This window comes from Xenopus laevis, chromosome 4S (assembly GCF_017654675.1).
Source record: "Xenopus laevis strain J_2021 chromosome 4S, Xenopus_laevis_v10.1, whole genome shotgun sequence".
NCBI classification, from domain to species: Eukaryota; Metazoa; Chordata; class Amphibia; order Anura; family Pipidae; genus Xenopus; species Xenopus laevis.
The window spans coordinates 40,558,036-40,577,455 of record NC_054378.1 but is presented as its reverse complement, the minus strand read 5'-3'; the positions used below and the strand labels follow the sequence as shown (position 1 = coordinate 40,577,455).

Sequence of the window (19,420 nt, the reverse complement as noted above, 5' to 3'; positions counted from 1 at the left end):
CATTCCAACCACTTTATCTTTTCCAAACCCCCATGCTTCTTTTCTCTAACTTTTTTCATTCCTTTTGTAGGTTAATTGGATGTGGTATCAGACCATGCTTTGGTCGGAACTTACAGGTTTTCGGCCCCTAAATTCCATATTTCCTATAGGCTGGTAGGGAGATTGTCGCCTGCATATTGATCTGCATTTGTGTGAGATCCTGTGGGTGCCGATCTGTCCTCCTACTCTTTACTATATGTAATAAAGCCACTACACTATACCATCCTTACTGGGTTTTGTTCCCTCATGTGTCTTGCCCTCACAATGTAAAGTTTCTAATATCATTCTTCTTCTTTATATTTTATATGAGATTTTTCCTGACACTATGTTAAGTCAATAGATCTTTTTATTGAAGCCTCAATTATGATATCAGTGGTGGGCTCCCTATGTTCCCATGCTGTGGTGATGCTGAGTGTTTTTTATGCTTGTTAAGTGCTTCCAACTGTTTTTAGGTGAGTAATACTCTTATTTATAAACATGCAGCCCTTTAAAATATTTCTGCTTTTATTTTTCTTTATTATGCGTCCTAGTCTCACCTTTCATTTTTCCATTTAATGTTCCTTTATATAGCCATTAGACATTTCTCTGTTTTTCGCTGTAAAGGGGTTCAGGCCTGGGTTTGATTATGGGAGTAAATATGTTGGGCCGAGCTGCCCTTCCATTCCTCGAGCTTCAGCACAAGTAGAGGTATTTCCTATACCATGTTGTTCTTTCATCTTTCTGTATTCTCTCAGTGCTCAGTCTCCTCCTACTCCCAGAGACCAAGAGAAAGAGTCTTCCTGAAACCTTAAGGCATAGTGAGATTTTGCACCACCCTTCTTTGCTGCTCCGTCCTACTCAAGATACTTAAACATGGCACTGACTACAACCCTGATAACTATGCTCAATTGACAAGCTCCACCAAGAAGATGATCAGGAGTGACACAGCAAATTCCTCAAAAGGAGAGGAGAACAGAACTCTGAGTAGTGACTGAGCGATAAAACACTCCACGAGCCTGGATTGCAATATGTGCTAAAGGATGAAAAGCAACTGAATGCAGTGGAGAAGATGATGCTGTCCATGAGAGTCCAATAGGGAGCAAATAACCCATGAATGGTGTCCCATTAACAGAGGGGTTATTTTTCAGAGGCATCACAGAACAAGGACTCAAGAACATATTTTTCAGCATTAAAAACTTTTATTATAAGTATAAAACATTAGGTTACGATGGAGTGCTAAGCACTTTACATTCTACCACCAACTTGTGTACCAAACAGCTAAGTAGATAACACTCACCCTGTTTGTATTTGTGCCTATGTCTGTGCCATAACAATGCTCCTCACTAACTGATCCATACTCGGACCTTCCAAATCTCTTCCATTCTCTGTCTCCTTTCTGCTGTTCCTGAAATTTGCTTTACATAATCTGTAATGGAGCTTAAAGCAAAGCTCCCTTCTCCATTTCTATAAAAATAGTCCAAGACCTTTTTTGCCTAATTCTCACATCCTAATTCAATCCCATAAGTGTAACTTTTAACATTCTGCACGTTTTACCACTCCATGGCATAGCACAGACCATAAGGCATGACTAGATCTTGTTAACTTTTCCAAGGAATACAAAGAGTTGAACCCAAGGAATTGCAAACAACTCATAGTGTCTTATTGACAGATAATCAAGGACCTGGTTGGCTCCTCCACCAAATGTGTGCGCATTTAATAAGCAAGGAATGCTTACATTGGCCAGGGTCATAAAAAGTGGACAATCCCTTCTATAGTTATAGTAATGTCTTTGGATAGGCAGGCATGCCCTTTAGCATAACTAGGTCATTCCTTGTCCTTTTTTCATGCAACGTGTTCACATGTGATATGTCTTTAGATTAGGAGGGGTTTGCAGTGCTGCTGTAAACTGGGTCTCTGAATTAAACAGTTTGGTCCCTGTTCTTTGGACCATAATGTTCTACTGAAGCATCCTTTATTATAGAGCCACCTTGTTCCATCTTGGCTCTAAGATCATTTCAAAGTCAAATGTATAAAAATACGCCATAAAAAAGTCTTAATATAAACTGTGTGTTAGGTATACTCTTGAGAGATATTTTACCAGTAGTCAAAGTGTTAAATTACCCACTCACAAATCATCTGTGTAAAGGCTGAACATGTGACATCTGATGTCTTATTATAGCAGTCTCTTCTAGTTTAGACAACAGTCATTGGTGCCCATACATGTCTGCCAGCCGGCGGAATCGTGGCCCCCATTCCTGCAAATAGTCATATTCTTGGTCACTGTCATCTTCACTAGACAAAATGGAGCTGAGGGTTCCAGCAACTGATCCCTCCCCTTCATAGTCATAAATGAGAGCTGTGTCGTATGGGGGAACACTTGGGTCAGAGTCAGCAGCCTGCAGTCCCTGTATAAAGATATGAAGAACATGCTTTTATTATGGACTGGTGGCATTTGGTTAATTGTTAAGTGGTAGAGACACTTACATCCTGTATAAAGTCTGCTATATCTGACGGGCAATCGGTTGGTCTGCGAGGGTAGCGAGGTAAAGTCTGGTTGTAGGGGGTATCTCTACGGATCGGTGGTTTCAGCCTGGGGGATGGAGGCACTGACAAGCCAGGGTTCCTAAGCCGGATCATGTCATAACCATCCTTTAGGGGGATAAAAACAGCTGCTTCATCATATGTTATTATATTACATGTATATCATATGTTTTCCCTAATAACTCAGCTTTTGTTGTTTAAGTGTAGTGAGACATTTATTCATTGTACCACAAAGATAATGTAAATGATAATGACAAAGAAGTGAGTGGAGCCCTTGGGCAGACTGTGGACTATAATACGCCCTTGGAGGACCATATTTGGCACGCAGTTGTACATCTGTGACCCAAATACTAAAATAAACTGAAAAGGACTGAATTTGTTCGTTAGGTTGAGGCAAATGAAGGAGCAAAGTAAGAAGCATTTATAGCAACAGGCTTACTGGTCCTTTAACTCAGATTCTACAGCCAGTCAGCCTTGCTCTGGCCCCACCTTACATATAATAGAAACGTTTTGTTGAAAATGATTGTTTTGCTCAAAACCCCCCAGAGAGGCAACATCTATAATGGCTTCAGTATATACTGTATATAGGTAAATACATATGTAAGGTTTCAGGGCAGCCCAGGTTTCAATCTTTGGTCACTTAATATGTTCACTATGGCTGCCCCCTTTAGTTATTTTTTGCTCTTGCTACAAGTCTGTGCCACTGTCATATTGTTCTTAAAGCTTATAATGTATTTTGAGACCCCTGTATGATCATGTAGGAGGAAGCAAATGCATCACAGCACCTTTTTGATTTGGTCAATGATTGGCCAATTTGCGGCCACCTTTTATTTTCCAATGCTTTAGACCAGTGCTGTCCAACTTCTGTGTTTTCGAGGGCCGAATTTTTTCTGGCCTACATGATGGAGGGCCGATAATGGAAGCCACTGCTGACCACTCCCTGTTTTTAAACCAAATCCACTTTAAACCACACCCATGTTACCACGAGATCATGTCCACATTAATTGTAGTAGCTCACCAAAAAAACAAATGGTTGGTGCTCACTGCAGGGATATCACTTATCAGTCATATGTGAAAAAAGTTGTCATATTAAGACATACACTTAAATCCATATGCCTCCTCTTCCCCTTGGATAACACAGCACCCCCAGCACATGATTAAACACCGGAGGGGTCCCTAACAATAATTTATTTTCAAATTCTAACAAACCCCCAGAACAAATACCAGGCTTATGTTCCACATGTAGAGCAGGGCACATACAGGCAGATGTACATACCTATCCCTCTGCTTCCCCCAGCAGCCCTGTATGGATCCCCTTCTCTCCCCCAGCAACAACATCAAATGGATCCGTATGCTCTCCCCCCAGAGACCTCACCACTAGCCCTGTACATATTAGTTTTCCTCTTCCTGTCCTTTCTCCCCTAAGCCCTGTATTGTCCAGTTGTGCCATTAGATTTTTCCCTTCTGCTTTGTCTCTTTTTAGTTTATTTGCACATTTTTCAGCTTCTTTTTGGCTCTTGCCGATTAGGTTTTCTCTTTAACTTTCCCCATAAAATGTTGCCCATTACTTTTCCAAAATTAAGATGTCCAGGCAATAGTGTTCTAACATCAACCTTGGGACCCCATCAGTGTATTGAAAGTAAGAACTGTACCTGCAGTCCCCTGAATCCCAGAAAAATGACACAAACAACTGGTTTGGACTTAACCTGTGAAATCGCAGATTTATTAATAAGATCAATGAGATGGAAATTGAGGTCTTTTAATGGGTTCCCTCCCACCTGCGGCTTCAAGATAAACTCCTGATGGAGGGGCTGCACAAAGGCAGAGTTTAGGATGGGAGAGGGGCCGCTATGCCCTTTCCCTGAGAGCCGCAACTGGGTAGAGAGCCCTTTGATCCTGAGGAAGGCAAAAACCTCTAAAAAGCATTGGCAAATCTGCCTCATTAGAGGGAAAAATTCCTTCCTGACCCCTTAACGGCGATCGGATTTGCTCCCAGGATCAATGCCCCTGATCTTGCTGGACAAGAATATGGCTGCATGCACATGAGCTTTCCAGCCGCTTGGTCTCCTCTGCATTCCTCTCCGTTCCATTTGCCTCCTCGGTGGCCTGCAGACCCCCGCACCTGCAGCCCGACAGATGGACGGGAGAGGAATACAGAGGCCTCCTAGTGGCTGTAAGGCCCATGTATATATGCCATCTGATGGTAAATCTACCTGTACTGGGGGGAAAAGAAGTCTGTCAGGTTATAATTCAGTCACAGCAGTCCTGGGTGCTCTGTAGATGGTACATTGGGAAGATGCTGTTCACTGGGTGCTGTTCTTCCTCTGTTGATCTTGCTGGCTGATCTCCTGACAAACATCTGTAACAAATAGAGAAAATGGGAATTATTGGGGTTATGTGCCAGAATTTCTGTGTGCATCTCTGATATCAGCCACTGCCTTTCCAGCCCGCACCAGTCTCTTCTTATACATAGGAGTGAATATAGGAACTGGTTTTACAGTGAGGCATAGACCAGAAGTGAGCCAACACTATATGAGAATGTGTACATGTAGGCATATATATTAGATACCTGCCGCTATTGTTAGTGTATTTAAGGGTAAATGTAACATCACAATACTCCTACCTGCTACATCCTGAGCATGACCAGATCTCAAAGCCGCCACCTCCTCCAATCACCATGAGCTGCTTCCTCTCCATGTTACTGCCACTGATCTCCTGATGACTTTTGGGAAGAGCCTCTTTCTTATGTGTTTGCTTTGCTGCCATTCTTGGTTGGTGGTGGAACCAAGTCTGGAAAGGTTTCTGGAAACACACCTGGCATAAACTTGCACAATAAGATGTTGTTGGAGGATACCAGGTGGCTGATTTTACCCATGCACTCCTGCCATAAGGGACCTGAACAGTCTCTAGGGTGCACTCTATTCCAGGTGTCATATTGCAATATTTGGTCTGCAACTCTAAGGCAGCACTGAGCTAGGAGAGATGGTGGGTAGGAATGGAATCCATACTCTGTCATGCTCAGTGATGCAATGCCTCTAGCAGCAGTGAAGGCATTGGCTGCTCTGTTGATTTTGGCAGCTGGACATTCCTTGTAGGACACTCTTCTAAGGGAAAAGTGTTCCAGGAAATACTCGATGGTGGGAGCCCTTAGACGGAAACACAACCTCCTTAATACCAATTTTTCTAAATAGTACATTAAGGGAGCTGTGAATCCATCTTCACAGAACAGCAATAGAAACATATCTATTTTAGGGAAAATCTTCTCCATTACCTTGCAGGCCAAATAAAGACAAGTGGCACCTATGACCTTCAGGCTGGCAGCTTTTAGGGGAGTGCAGGCCAGAAACCTTTCCAGGTAGTTGACAGCGAGACACAGGGTCTCAAAGTCCAGTCTAAAGGCCCTGTGTGCAGCAATCATGGTGGTGATGACTTCCCTCCAAGATGTTTCATCGATGTTGCTGTGATTCCCTAAAAAGTTGTTAGGTGCGAAATCCTCTTCCAGGCTCTTATTGAACATGTAGCATGTTTCTCCATAATCCATGAAGTTCTGCAGCGTATCTGGCATCAGGTTTCCAAAGGTGCTCCATGGATCCAGTACAACTGCACTGCTGCAGGTCCCTTGCCGGTTGCTCTCATATTTGGTGATTTTGTAGCACCGAGAGTCATAATGGCTTCCCTCCTGGCTCTCAGGGATAGCTAATCTCTTTCGCTTTTTAATCAAATTCTCCATAACGCTTTATCTCTCAATTGCTGCTCTCTCCTCAACCGTCTCTCAGCAACTGTCTCTTTCCAACGGTCTCTCTGTATATCCAGCATGTGCTGTACACCGATTGGCTGAAGATGTGTCTCATGGACAGAGCTTGAAGTGAATCTTTCTATCACTCAACCCAATTACTGACCTTTAACTGCCGTTCTAGTGCCTCATTTTATGCCCCAATCTAAAATTAGGTTTTGGGTATCTGACTTAGAATCGGGGGAGATGAATACAAGTTTTGTGAATATGAAATACAGTGGGCTGTGTGGGGCAATAAGCTGGCTAAGTAGCTAAGCAGCTACGTATAATCATAATCCCTTGTTTTACACCCCTTTTATATTGCTTTAGTATATTGTTATATTCATGAGAGTGGTGGTTGATTGGTAGACATGGCTAGCACCAGGCCTGGATTTGTGGCCAGACAACAAAGGCCTGGGCCTAGGATGGCAAGCTGTCCACTAACCACATCTAAATTGGGTGGGAGAGGTTGATAGTTGATTGAGTCTCCTGCCTGTTAAATCCCCAGTGCCGGCAATTAGTGACCTGCAGCAGCGTGGAGTAGGGGTAAGAGTTATTACATATGAGTGGCCTAGGGTGCTTTGGGTTGAAATCTGGCCCTGGCTAGAAGCACATAATGAGCCAAATTGGTACCAGAACCATAGTCATTCACTCTATTGGAATATTTGCTTGTTTAAATATACCAGAATTTCATCAGTCTCAGTACCTAAAGCAACAAGCCTGGTACAATACATATATCATAACACATTATTCAGAGGTTGGTACAAAATATATAGTATATACCTAAATCACCTAAGTCTTTCACCCCATTCAGGGCAGGTGTTAAATATAGGGGTGTCTCTCATCATTGTGGGGTGAAGCTAGCTAAGAGTTACAGTACTACAGCTGGATGGCATGTAGAACATCCCCAGAAACTATAATAGAATTCGCCCAGCTTAAACTCATATTCCTGCAGCCTTTTCACTGAGACTCCTATGAACATGATGGCCCGGGGCACAACAAAAGTCCTTTCTGTCCCTCCATAACAATGGCACTTCCCCATTCATTATCAATTCACACAGCTCAAGCGTATCCTCTTGCCCACACTGGTGTAAAATGGGTGAGGCCATAACATTTACAGCTAGGGGGCGTATCTAGATGGTTCTGCCCATTCTCACGCCCTTCAGTGTAACCACGTGGCTTCCGCACAAGTAACGTCTTCTGACAGGAGCAGCGCAACAGAGGATGTCTGATCAGGAGAAGGAATCGATTTTTAGTGTATAGCAGCCTGGTGTAAAAGAGTTGTGTGTCAAAGGCCAATGCCTTGCTTAAGCAAGGTCAAGTTAAGCTGTTGTATATTCATATTTATGGAATGTGTAGCCACATACAGCACAGCAAGGTAGGGGTAAACATCAGGAGTGTTGATCATAAACTTTGAGTTACTAAATAAACCACTGTGGTTTTCTAGATTTTCTAGTTTTTCAGTAGAGATGGCCACAGGGACTCGGATATATTAAGTGCATTAGTTTATCCTACATATGTATTTCTGTCCTGCTTACACTTACATCTATAAAACATACAGTAACTGGGGGACAGTGGAGATCTGCCAGTAGTAATTTGGCATTTGGAATACAACACAGACCTGCTCTTGCTACTTTACTCCAACCCCTTACTTGAGTGAACATTCCCCCCAGTGTCTCCCCACATTTTTATTTTGCTGACTCAAAGCACATGCTCTGGGCTTCTCTGAGCTTATCAACAAAAAGGAGAACTAAAGCATGAGAAAGGAGTAGTGCAGAAATGCTGCTTCCCTTTGCTCTTATAAAAGTCAAATACAAAGCTAGTTAGTAATTACATGTAATTCTCATTACACGGCAGCTCTGAAACAAGTGCAATTTGGATCAAAATGTAATTTTCCTGTCCTTCCGCATGGCAGTAGACACTAATGGGTTAACTCCCTGGCACAGAGGAAGGATAGGAAGACCAATAAAATCTTCTCCCCAACCCCCTTACCCCATCTCTTTTTTCCTGTCCTCGCTATAGGAAGGATCCCCTGTGCCGGTGCAGTCCCTCTCTGCTTACCAAAGCTGCCGGTTCATCATAGCCGGTGGAGCCTAGTAGCCAGGCTAGGGAATGTACACCTAGTAAGATGCTGGAGGCACAGTAAGACGTTCTGAGCGCAGTAAGTTGGGTGCCGCAGTAACTGTCTATATATGTAAGTGAAGCTTGCGCTGATGAATTAGGTGTCCCGTATGGCTACTTATTCTGACTCCTAGAGTATGAGTTCTAGGAGCTGAAGATCTCGGTCATCCTCTAGTCTAGGGGGTAAGTGGATCAGAGAGAGCAATTATAAGTGCTGTGATTGGCCATTTGGTAGCCCCTATGTGGATTGTCAATCTACATCCAGGCTCTGTTTGGCAGTACCCTTGGTTTTTATACTACCGAAATTTGCCTTCAAGCCTGGAATTCAAAAATAATCACCTGCTTTGAGGCCACTGATAGCAACATGTTGCTCACGAGCTACTGGTTGGGGATCACTGCTCTAGGGGGTAAGTGGATCAGAGAGAGCAATGATTGATTCGTAATGTGATTGTAACTGATATGTTCATTTGTTAGATCGCCTAGAAGATTGAGTCATCATTCCAGGAAGTCGGTGGAAAGAGAGTGCTCTATATGTGACAACCCAGCGAGAGCAGATGAGCAATCGAGTTCTAAGAAAGACTGGTTTAAGGAGTCAATGTCAAAGTCTTTCATGGAACTAGTAGGAAGGTTAGCTACAGAAGGTGGGACCCAGTACATCAGAAGTAGTGGACCCTAATGGGCATCAGCGAGCAGCCAGATGTAGTTTGCCTGGGCGGAGCCAATCTGCCAGTTCAGGTGAAGATGAGGAATTAATCGTGTTAAATGAAGACTCCTCTTTTGATGCTGATCTGGTTGAACCATTGATTAAAGCTGTCCGTAAAGTATTGGAACTTGAGGATACAGAACAAGAGAAGAAACAAGATAAAATGTTCAAGTCTTCAGGGAAGAAAGCATTGGTAGTATCCAACCAATGTTGAAGAGAAAACCAGCGCTCACTAGCACGAGGTTAGACAAAAAAGGCAAGAAAAATAATACCAATATAGTGCAGTATTTTGCTATTATGTTGACACACCACTTAGTGCTTTAACGAAATAATGAACTTAGGTGCACTTATTGTTCCGCTTATCCAATCTATGTACCTCTTGCAACGACCACTCCAAAGCATGCGATGTGATGTATTCAAATGGTGGGATACTTACAAATTTTTCAACTATTTTTTGAGGAAGTCCTATCTACTCTATTGCACTCCGCCTGGTCTGAGGTGGCGAAGGCAAGTCTGGCGCAAGAGGTACCATTCAGTAAAAGCCGCATCTTAGTGAATTTGCGTAGTAAAGTCCCTTTCGCCAGGCGCAAGGAAGTGAATTACCGCTAGAGTCTAGAGTTACGCCTGCGCCCGTTAGTAAATTGGCAAAGTAACTAAATGACGTCATGCTGGCAAATTTTCACTAACGTTAGTCACTAGTCACTAGTCATGGAAAATAGCATTGTAGAAACCTAATGGTATTGTTTGTAGGTTTGAATGTATTAGTATTTAATGGTTAATGTCTTCTATTTTCTTATTGATCAGCTCTTACCGTCTCTGTACCTCTTTGAAGCTTTTTGTCATACTTATTGTCGTTTTTTTCCTCCAAGCTGGACATTGACTCACCAGTAGGTGGCACTGTTGCTTATGTTTCTGCAGACAAATATACTTTTGCAGGGAGGTCTGGCCTATTGCATCAAAAGATCAAGCAGAGCAGAAAAAAATTATATTTTCATCCCTTGAGTTAATGTCCTTTTTTATGAAAGACAGAACTTTATTTGCTTTCGTAGCCACAGAATGACACTGCCTGGAATTAGACAACTTGTTATCTAAAAAAAACCTAGATCCTTCTCAGTTAAGGAAACTCCCAACACACTGCCATTTTAGCCAGTTACTTGCATGATCCCTGTCTCCAGCCCTGCTCTGCCTGTGCGTGCCATATGCTGCCTGTTCTATGCTGCCTGTGTGTGCCCTGCTCTGTGTGCCATACTCTGCCTGTGTGTGCCCTGCTCTATGTGTGCCATACTCTGCCTGCATTTCTCTGCCTGTGTGTGCCATACTGTCCCTGCTCTATGCTGCCTTTGTATACTTTATTGAAGAATCTAAATTGTGCAGAGGTGCAGATACCAGTACTGGCCTAGCCACACACCAGCAATATACTTTTAAACAAAATGGAGCACCAGTACCTTGTTGTGCTTCAAACGGGGTATTCCCAACTTTTATTGCAAGGTGCTTCAGACACTGCACACACGATCAAACGTTTCGGGACCCAAATGGCCCTTCCTCGGTGATAGTGTACCAGTAAGAGTATGTGCAATTTATAGGAAATATCACAGTGCCCTCTAGTGGGGTAACCATACAATTTTGTTAAAATCCACAAGTTGTTCACAGTGTATAACTACAACTCACGGCGTAAAAATAAAAGTCTATGTATGGATAAGCAGTGGCAGAACTACCGGGGGAGCAGGGGGAGCAATTGGGCCAGGGCCCGCACCCCCTCAGGGCCCTCGGCAGCTCGCGCACTGCCGATTTCCGGCCGCATCTACGATTTCAGGGCAGATAATCTGTTACGGAGGGGGGCGGGGGTGCCGGCTGCACGTCCCGCACCAGGGCCTGTACCCCTCCAGTTACGTTACTGTGGATAAGACCAATACAAGTCCAGTGAATCAAAAATTTGCTTAAATATCATCCAATGCATAAGAAGTATACTTTGCCATACTTTGCCATACTTTGCCATACTCATACTTATTAGGAGATGCCAAGGCAGTTGCTGTGGAGGGGGTTGAATATGGATTTACTGTAATGCCTTAATAAGACATGAACCTTTTCACATATGAGTGCTACCACCAAAGGAAAACTATACCCCACCCCCCAAACAATGTAGGTCTCTATAAAAAGATATTGCATAAAACAGCTCATATGTAAAACCCTGCTTCATTTAAATAAACCATTTTCATAATAATATACTTTTTTAGTAGTATGTGCCATTGGGTAATCCTAAATAAACAATTGCCATTTTAAAAAAATAAGGGCAGCCCCCTTGGATCCTAGGATTCATAGTGCACACAAACAAACCATACATGTTAGGTCACATGAGCCAATTAACAGACAGAGTTCTGTCTTTTGCTTCCACACTTCTTCCCGTTACAGTTAGGGCTCTTACTGACGAGCATTTTTACCGAACGCACTCAACCTGCGTTCGGCGCCTACACGCGCCTGTGTGAGTAGAGCCCCATTGGAAAAAATGTAATGCATCTATTCCTGATGAGGACTCTTACTGATGAGCGTTTTTACCTGCGCTCCCCTGCGTTCCGTTTTTCTGCGTTCAGCCGCAGGGGAGCGCAGGAATAGATGCATTACATTTTTTCCAATGGGGCTGTACTCACACAGGCGCGTGTAGGCGCCGAACGCAGGTTGAGTGCGTTCGGCGCCTACACGCGCCTGTGTGAGTACAGCCCCATTGGAAATAATGTAATGCGTCTATTCCTGCTCTCCCCTGCGGCTGAACGCAGAAAAACGGAACGCAGGGGAGCGCAGGTAAAAACGCTCATCAGTAAGAGTCCTTAGAGCTGCAGTATTTCTGGTCAGGTGATCTCTGAGGCAGCACACAGACCATCACAAAATCGTGGTTCAAGGCAAAAGATTAAGATTTTTTTTAATATACCACTTAATTTGATATAAATCTGTTGCTTAAGTATTTATTTTGGGGGTATAATTTTCCTTTAATGTGGGTATTGTCTTAACATTTATTGTGATAACATGAGTAAAGTGGGTGTGGTTTTAAAAAGTGTCTTCCATTATTGGTCCTGCACCATATAGGCCAGAAAAATTGCACCCCTCAATACCACAGAAGTTGGACAGCACTGAGCAAGAGGAACGTGGGGTCGGCCATTCATGTTGTATTGTAGGCTAAAGCTGTGGGTCAATCAGTTTGATCTGACTTTTCCAAAACACAGTCCCAGCCCTGATATAAAACATTCTATAATGCTGAACATGTCTTTCTTCAAGGGGGAAAGCTGTGTAGCCCTAGTCAGCAGCTGATGGTGACAATGTTCAGGGGCTTCTTTTGGGTGACTGGTGAGCTGCTGTTACCAGGTGTGGCTGTCTTGTGCTCAGACTGGAGGATTCTACAAGGCTCCATCACTGGACCTAATGCTGCAGGGACAGTGGCGGAACTACCGGGGGAGCAGGGGGTGCGAGCGGGCCAGGGCCCGCACCCACTCAGGGCCCCCCGGCAGTCCGTTCGCCAATGAAAATGCATGCAAATGCGGCCGTACGGAGGGGGCGGGGCCCGGCTGCGCATCACGCACCAGGGCCTGCCCCCCTCTAGGATCGCCACTGTGCAGGGAGTTTACTGGTGGTGAGTGACTGCTGACAGGATCCTTATTATTTTACTGAAGTTTTATTATAAAGTTTTACTCTCAGTGGAATTCATTTTCTGAAATGGATGCTAAATTGCACCAGTGCTGTTTGCCAAAGCAACAAATAGTATCTTCCTTTTTTATCTCTTAAAAACCTTATTACATAGGGGTATCACAGATTATTATATCCTTTCCTCATCTATTGGACACACGCTGTATCGAGAGTCACCCCGCTGGCTCCTTGCTACTCAACAATGCAAGTCTGAACTTCGTATGTTTGCAAGAGCAAATGCAATAAATACTGAAGATGATGCCTTTGGTCACTGTTTTACAGGTAACATAACTCTGCATGCATTAGTGTCCTGAAATGGGTGGTTCACCTTGAAGGTAACTTTTAGTATGTAATAGTATGGCAAATTCTAAGCAACTTTTCAATTGGTTGTCATTATTTTTTTTAGAATTTTATAATTATTTGCCTTTTTCTTCTGACTCTTTGCAGCTTTCAAATGGGCGTCTGACCCTTCTAAAAAGCAAATGCTCTTTAAGGCTACAAACGTATTATTATTGCTACTTTTTGTTTCTCACCTTTCTAGTAAGGTCCTCTCCTATTCATATTCCAGTCTCTTATTTAAATATATGCAAATTGAAGAGCTGCTGAATAAAAAGCTAAATGACTCATAAACCTTAAATAATAAAAAATGAAAACCAATAGCAAATTGTCTCAGAATATCACTCTCTACATCATATTTAAAGTTATTTCAAAGATGAACAACCCCTTTAAGGCTGCCCTGCGCTATTCATCCCATGTCACCACTTATATTATATCTCTCTTATCACAGAGATTGACTCTTTGTCTGAAGTCTTTCCTCATCCGCGTTGTTACAGCATTTGTAGCATATTTGGGACACGTTTAATCTGGAGAAATGCACTGATCCTTGGCTTCACAGCATAAACCCATAAATATATAATCTCAACATTTTTATGCAGACTGTATAGATTGATTCTTCCTTACTGTCCTTTCTTTTTCAGCTGTTTAGACACTATTTAGTAATACTCATTCAAAATTTGCCCCCATATGTAATAAAAGGCACAGAGTTTGCCTAGGTGCCATAGCTAATAGCAACTAATGACATCTGAAGCTTCTACCTGCTGAATGGTTGCCATTGGTTACTAGACCTGTAGAAAACTTTGTACCTCTTATTAAATAACTTCCTTAGTATATATTTTTATATGTAGTGTGTTTTCTGAGAGTCATGTGATGTAAACAGCAGACATATTTCATTTAAATGGCATGTAAAGGCAAATAAAAAATAAAATCCCATTTTTACTTTCTTTAATGACAAAGTAACCTATCTCCAATTTTCTTTAATTAAAAAATGTGTATAAGAAACCTGACTGTATGCAGTGAAATTCTCCCTTCATTTACTGCTGTGGATAGGAATTGTCAGATGGTCCCTAACTGCTGAGCAGGGAAACAATCATACTTTTGAACAGCAGGGGGAGCCCCACTTCACTTCCTTACTAACTCAAGCAGCTTTGTTTGTTTCTCTGTAGAGCAGTCAGCGACTGTGTAGAGATTTGTATTGGATTTTATTTTTTCCTTTACATTCCCTTTACTGTTTCCAACTCCAGCTGTAGGGACAAAGATCATGGAGCCAGATTTTAAACAGATAAACTGAGATTCTATTTGGATGATACTTTGCTGCAGCCACTGGTTCTGCAGAGTTGGAGAAGAACGATAAAATCCACATTAGATTACATGATAACATAGGATCCAGTACAGTCTGCATATTCGGATTATTAATCAGACTTGCTGTTTCGGCTTCTGGTAGATATTATTTGACTTGTGCTGTTTTGATAATTTATGACGATCCCTAAGCAGCCCAGACCACACTGAGCATGTGCAACAGTCTTGGTCTTGCAAAGATGTTTAACAAAGTTACAAGATGGTGACCCCCTGTGGCCAACTTTGAAGCATAAATCATTTGTTTGATTAGCCTTGTGGTGCAGTAAGTTCATGTTTATGTTTAGTATACAAAATACAGCATTTCTAGCCTTATTCTATTTTGGACTTTACTTCCCCTTTAAGACTAGAAATTGATATTAGGATTAATTTACGACATTTACCACAAGTGTATATGCGGTCCCAGTCAGTAGCAAAAATCACATTCATTAAAGGAACTTACATTGAAAGTAGTTCATGCTCTTCCATATAGTTGATGTTGCATTCCTGTTCTGAATTAAGCCTTTTAAGTTTCTATTTATTGCAGGAGATCCCTGGAGCTTTCAGAGGGGACAGTGGCTCAAGGGTTCCTAGTACATGTTGCATCAATAGACACAGCAAACTCGAGTCTAAAGAATGCCTACATTGAGGATGGAATTATGGTGAAAACACTGTATTAGGGAAAATATGGAAATTGAGTCCAAAATTGCACTTTGTACATTGCACTTGCAAACAGCTTAGATGGTCTCTGAAATAGTGACTCACTTTTGGCATGAAATGCATTAGGCCCATGCCCCTCCCTGCCTGCATATACAGTTGTGTTCAGAATAATAGCAGTCCGACATCACTAACGTAATCAGCCATTGTTTTTGGTAGAAATTATATTTCTACATGGCAAATAACTTACTAGTAGGTGTAGTAGAGCAAAAGAAAACCAACAGTCATGACTGACTTATAAAGAAGTGCAGAAAATGACAGGCTATTTAGCTAAAATGATCTCTAATGCTTTAAAATGGCAACCAAAACCTGAATGACGTGGAAAAAAAACCCAGAAAACGATAAGTCAAATGGATAGAAGAATAGTCAAAATGGCAATGACTCAGCCAATGATCAGCTCCAGGAAGATCAAAGAAAGTTCTGTTACAATTAGAAGACGACTATGTGAAGCCAAGTTATTGGCAAGAAGCCCTCACAAAGTCCCATTGATAAAAAAAAAACATGCTGCAGAGGTTACAATTTGCCAAAGAACACATTGGCTGACCTAAAGAGAAATGGTGCAACATTTTGTTGACTGATCTTTTTGAGTCTAGAGGCCGCAGACAGTTTGTCAGATGACCCCCAAACACTGAATTCAAGCCTCAGTACACAGTGAAAACAGGGAAACATGGTGGTGCAATCATCATAATATGGGGATGTTTCTCATACTATAGTGTTGGACCTATTTATCACATACCAGGGATCATGGATCAGTTTCAATACATTAGAATACTTGAAGAGATCATGTTTAGTGATGAGCGAAATGTTTCGACGAATTGCCAGAATTTGGTTGACTCAGCAGATGTGCAGCAGTTCTCAGAAACACTGATTATACAACTAAATAGTAGTTCAGTGATTCAATAAAAAACAAAATCTTGAAACATTTTTCAGTTTATACAGTGAAAGTTTGTAAAGATGAATGCAGACACTGCTATTTTTGTGGAACAGCCTAATATTCCCCTTTCTTTAATTTCTGTAAAGGAATAATACAAATTTGCAAATTTTTTTTCTTCATGTGCATTTGGAATGCATTTGTGTGCATGGAAAATGTAAGGATTTTGAACTTTATTCACTTTTTTAAACACACTGCTATTATTCTGAACACAATGGTAAATGTTTTTAATGTTGGATTAATAAAATGATGTGAACTACATGGGAAATTGTCTATTTTCAGCAACATAAGTAACTATTTAAAAATACAGATATGGGCAGTTATGGCTGTTTATCCCCAGCAGACAAAGGGACAGATCACTGTTGAGTTTGGTTCCACAGATGGTGCAACATTGAGGGGTGCAGAGGCTATAACAGAATTAAATAGAAGAAAGGTTAATTCAAATTGAGGATAATTAGAAGCATTTTATTTGCTCTAGCCCAGTCAGGGAGAACCTTGAAACATGCTTTCTGTGACAGATGTTTAGACTGATATCCCAGTGGGCAAAGAATGTCAGCATTACTGACCTTTATCAGCCTAAAGCACACGAGTGATCCATTTGTAGCACAGTTTCCTGAGATCAGGATGCCTTGTGTGCCATCAGCCTTATGTATTAGAAACCTACACAAAACTTTTTTTCACATTTATACACAGTTAACCTGTATTATGAAATGATTGTATGATTTAAGGTGCATTCCAACCACTTTACCTTTTCCAAACCCCCATGCTTCTTTTCTCTAACTTTTTTCATTCCTTTTGTAGGTTAATTGGATGTGGTATCAGACCATGCTTTGGTCGGAACTTACAGGTTTTCGGCCCCTAAATTCCATATTTCCTATAGGCTGGTAGGGAGATTGTCGCCTGCATATTGATCTGCATTTGTGTGAGATCCTGTGGGTGCCGATCTGTCCTCCTACTCTTTACTATATGTAATAAAGCCACTACACTATACCATCCTTACTGGGTTTTGTTCCCTCATGTGTCTTGCCCTCACAATGTAAAGTTTCTAATATCATTCTTCTTCTTTATATTTTATATGAGATTTTTCCTGACACTATGTTATGTCAATAGATCTTTTTATTGAAGCCTCAATTATGATATTAGTGGTGGGCTCCCTATGTTCCCATGCTGTGGTGATGCTGAGTGTTTTTTATGCTTGTAAAGTGCTTCCAACTGTTTTTAGGTGAGTAATACTCTTATTTAAAAACATAAAGCCCTTTAAAATATTTCTGCTTTTATTTTTCTTTATTATGCGTCCTAGTCTAACCTTTCATTTTTCCATTTAATGTTCCTTTATATAGCCATAAGACATTTCTCTGTTTTTCGCTGTAAAGGGGTTCAGGCCTGGGTTTGATTATGGGAGTAAATATGTTGGGCCGAGCTGCCCTTCCATTCCTCGAGCTTCAGCACAAGTAGAGGTATTTCCTATACCATGTTGTTCTTTCATCTTTCTGTATTCTCTCATAGCTCAGTCTCCTCCTACTCCCAGAGACCAAGAGAAAGAGTCTTCCTGAAACCTTAAGGCATAGTGAGATTTTGCACCACCCTTCTTTGCTGCTCCGTCCTACTCAAGATACTTAAACATGGCACTGACTACAACCCTGATGTGTATAGCAGCTTTAAAATAAACATCAACCACTAGCAGTTAATCTGCGTCTGTAGTGCTCTCCTCTTTCACAAATAATCACATATACAACCCTGATAACTATGCTCGATTGACAAGCTCCACCAAGAAGATGATCAGGAGTGACACAGTTAATTCCTCAAAAGGAGAGGAGAACAGAACTCTGAGTAGTGAGCGATAAAACACTCCACGAGCCTGGATTGCAATATGTGCTAAAGGATGAAAAGCAACTGAATGCAGTGGAGAAGATGATGCTGTCCATGAGACCAAAAGGGAGCAAATAACCCATGAACGGTGTCCCATTAACGGAGGGGTTATTTTTCAGAGGCATCACAGAACAAGGACTCAAAAAATAACATATTTTTCAGCAATAAAAACTTTTATTATAAGTATAAAACATTAGGTTACGATGGAGTGCGAAGCACTTTACATTCTACCACCAACTTGTGTACCAAACAGCTAAGTAGATAACACTCACCCTGTTTGTATTTGTGCCTATGTCTGTGCCATAACAATGCTCCTCACTAACTGATCCATACTCGGACCTTCCAAATCTCTTCCATTCTCTGTCTCCTTTCTGCTGTTCCTGAAATTTGCTTTACATAATCTGTAATGCTTAAAGCAAAGCTCCATTCTCCATTTCTATAAAAATAATCCAAGACCTTTTTTGCCTAATTCTCACATCCTAATTCAATCCCATAAGTGTAACTTTTAACATTCTGCTCGTTTTACCACTCCATGGCATAGCACAGACCATAAGGCATGACTAGATCTTGTTAACTTTTCCAAGGAATACAAAGAGTTGAACCCAAGGAATTGCAGACAACTCATAGTGTCTTATTGACAGATAATCAAGGACCTGGTTGGCTCCTCCACCAAATGTGTGCGCATTTAATAAGCAAGGAATGCTTACATTGGCCAGGGTCATAAAAAGTGGACAATCCCTTCTATAGTTATGGTAATGTCTTTGGACAGGCAAGCATGCCCTTTAGCATAACTAGGTCATTCCTTGTCCTTTTTTCATGCAACGTGTTCACATGTGATATGTCTTTAGATTAGGAGGGGTTTGCAGTGCTGCTGTAAACTGGGTCTCTGAATTAAACAGTTTGGTCCCTGTTCTTTGGACCATAATGTTCTACTGAAGCATCCTTTATTATAGAGCCGTCTTGTTCCATCTTGGCTCTAAGATCGTTTCAAAGTCAAATGTATAAAAATACGCCATAAAAAAGTCTTAATATAAACGGTGTGTTAGGTATACTCTTGAGAGATATTTTACCAGTAGTCAAAGTGTTAAATTACCCACTCACAAATCATCTGTGTAAAGGCTGAACATGTGACATCTGATGTCTTATTATAGCAGTCTCTTCTAGTTTAGACAACAGTCATTGGTGCCCATACATGTCTGCCAGCCGGCGGAATCGTGGCCCCCATTCCTGCAAATAGTCATATTCTTGGTCACTGTCATCTTCACTAGACAAAATGGAGCTGAGGGTTCCAGCAACTGATCCCTCCCCTTCATAGTCATAAATGAGAGCTGTGTCGTATGGGGGAACACTTGGGTCAGAGTCAGCAGCCTGCAGTCCCTGTATAAAGATATGAAGAACATGCTTT

The 19,420-nt window shown here is 41.7% G+C and overlaps 3 protein-coding genes across 3 annotated transcripts in view; all 3 read right to left on the bottom strand.

The window, feature by feature from the left end:
- Window positions 1-623: 623 nt before the first annotated feature.
- On the bottom strand, window positions 624-5,256 carry LOC121403680 (cadherin-15-like). The gene is made up of 5 exons (XM_041591491.1): window positions 5,183-5,256; window positions 4,847-4,918; window positions 4,338-4,455; window positions 2,503-2,667; window positions 624-2,423 (listed from the first exon to the last, which is right to left on the bottom strand). The coding sequence occupies exons 1-5, from the start codon at window positions 5,254-5,256 to the stop codon at window positions 2,223-2,225; spliced, it is 630 nt and encodes a 209-aa protein (XP_041447425.1). The 3' UTR covers window positions 624-2,222.
- Window positions 4,254-7,561, bottom strand: LOC121393235 (cyclin-O protein B-like). The gene is made up of 2 exons (XM_041561145.1): window positions 5,183-7,561; window positions 4,254-4,918 (listed from the first exon to the last, which is right to left on the bottom strand). Exon 1 carries the CDS (start codon window positions 6,287-6,289, stop codon window positions 5,303-5,305), a length of 987 nt encoding a protein of 328 aa, XP_041417079.1. The 5' UTR covers window positions 6,290-7,561; the 3' UTR covers window positions 4,254-4,918; window positions 5,183-5,302.
- An 8,666-nt stretch (window positions 7,562-16,227) lies between these two features.
- Window positions 16,228-19,420, bottom strand: part of cdh15.S (cadherin 15 S homeolog) — a 35,222-nt gene continuing 32,029 nt past the window's right edge. Inside the window, exon 14 of the mRNA XM_018260506.2 lies at window positions 16,228-19,392. Coding sequence (XP_018115995.1) covers window positions 19,192-19,392 — 201 coding nt within the window. The 3' untranslated portion in view covers window positions 16,228-19,191. The remainder of the gene's footprint in view (window positions 19,393-19,420) is intronic.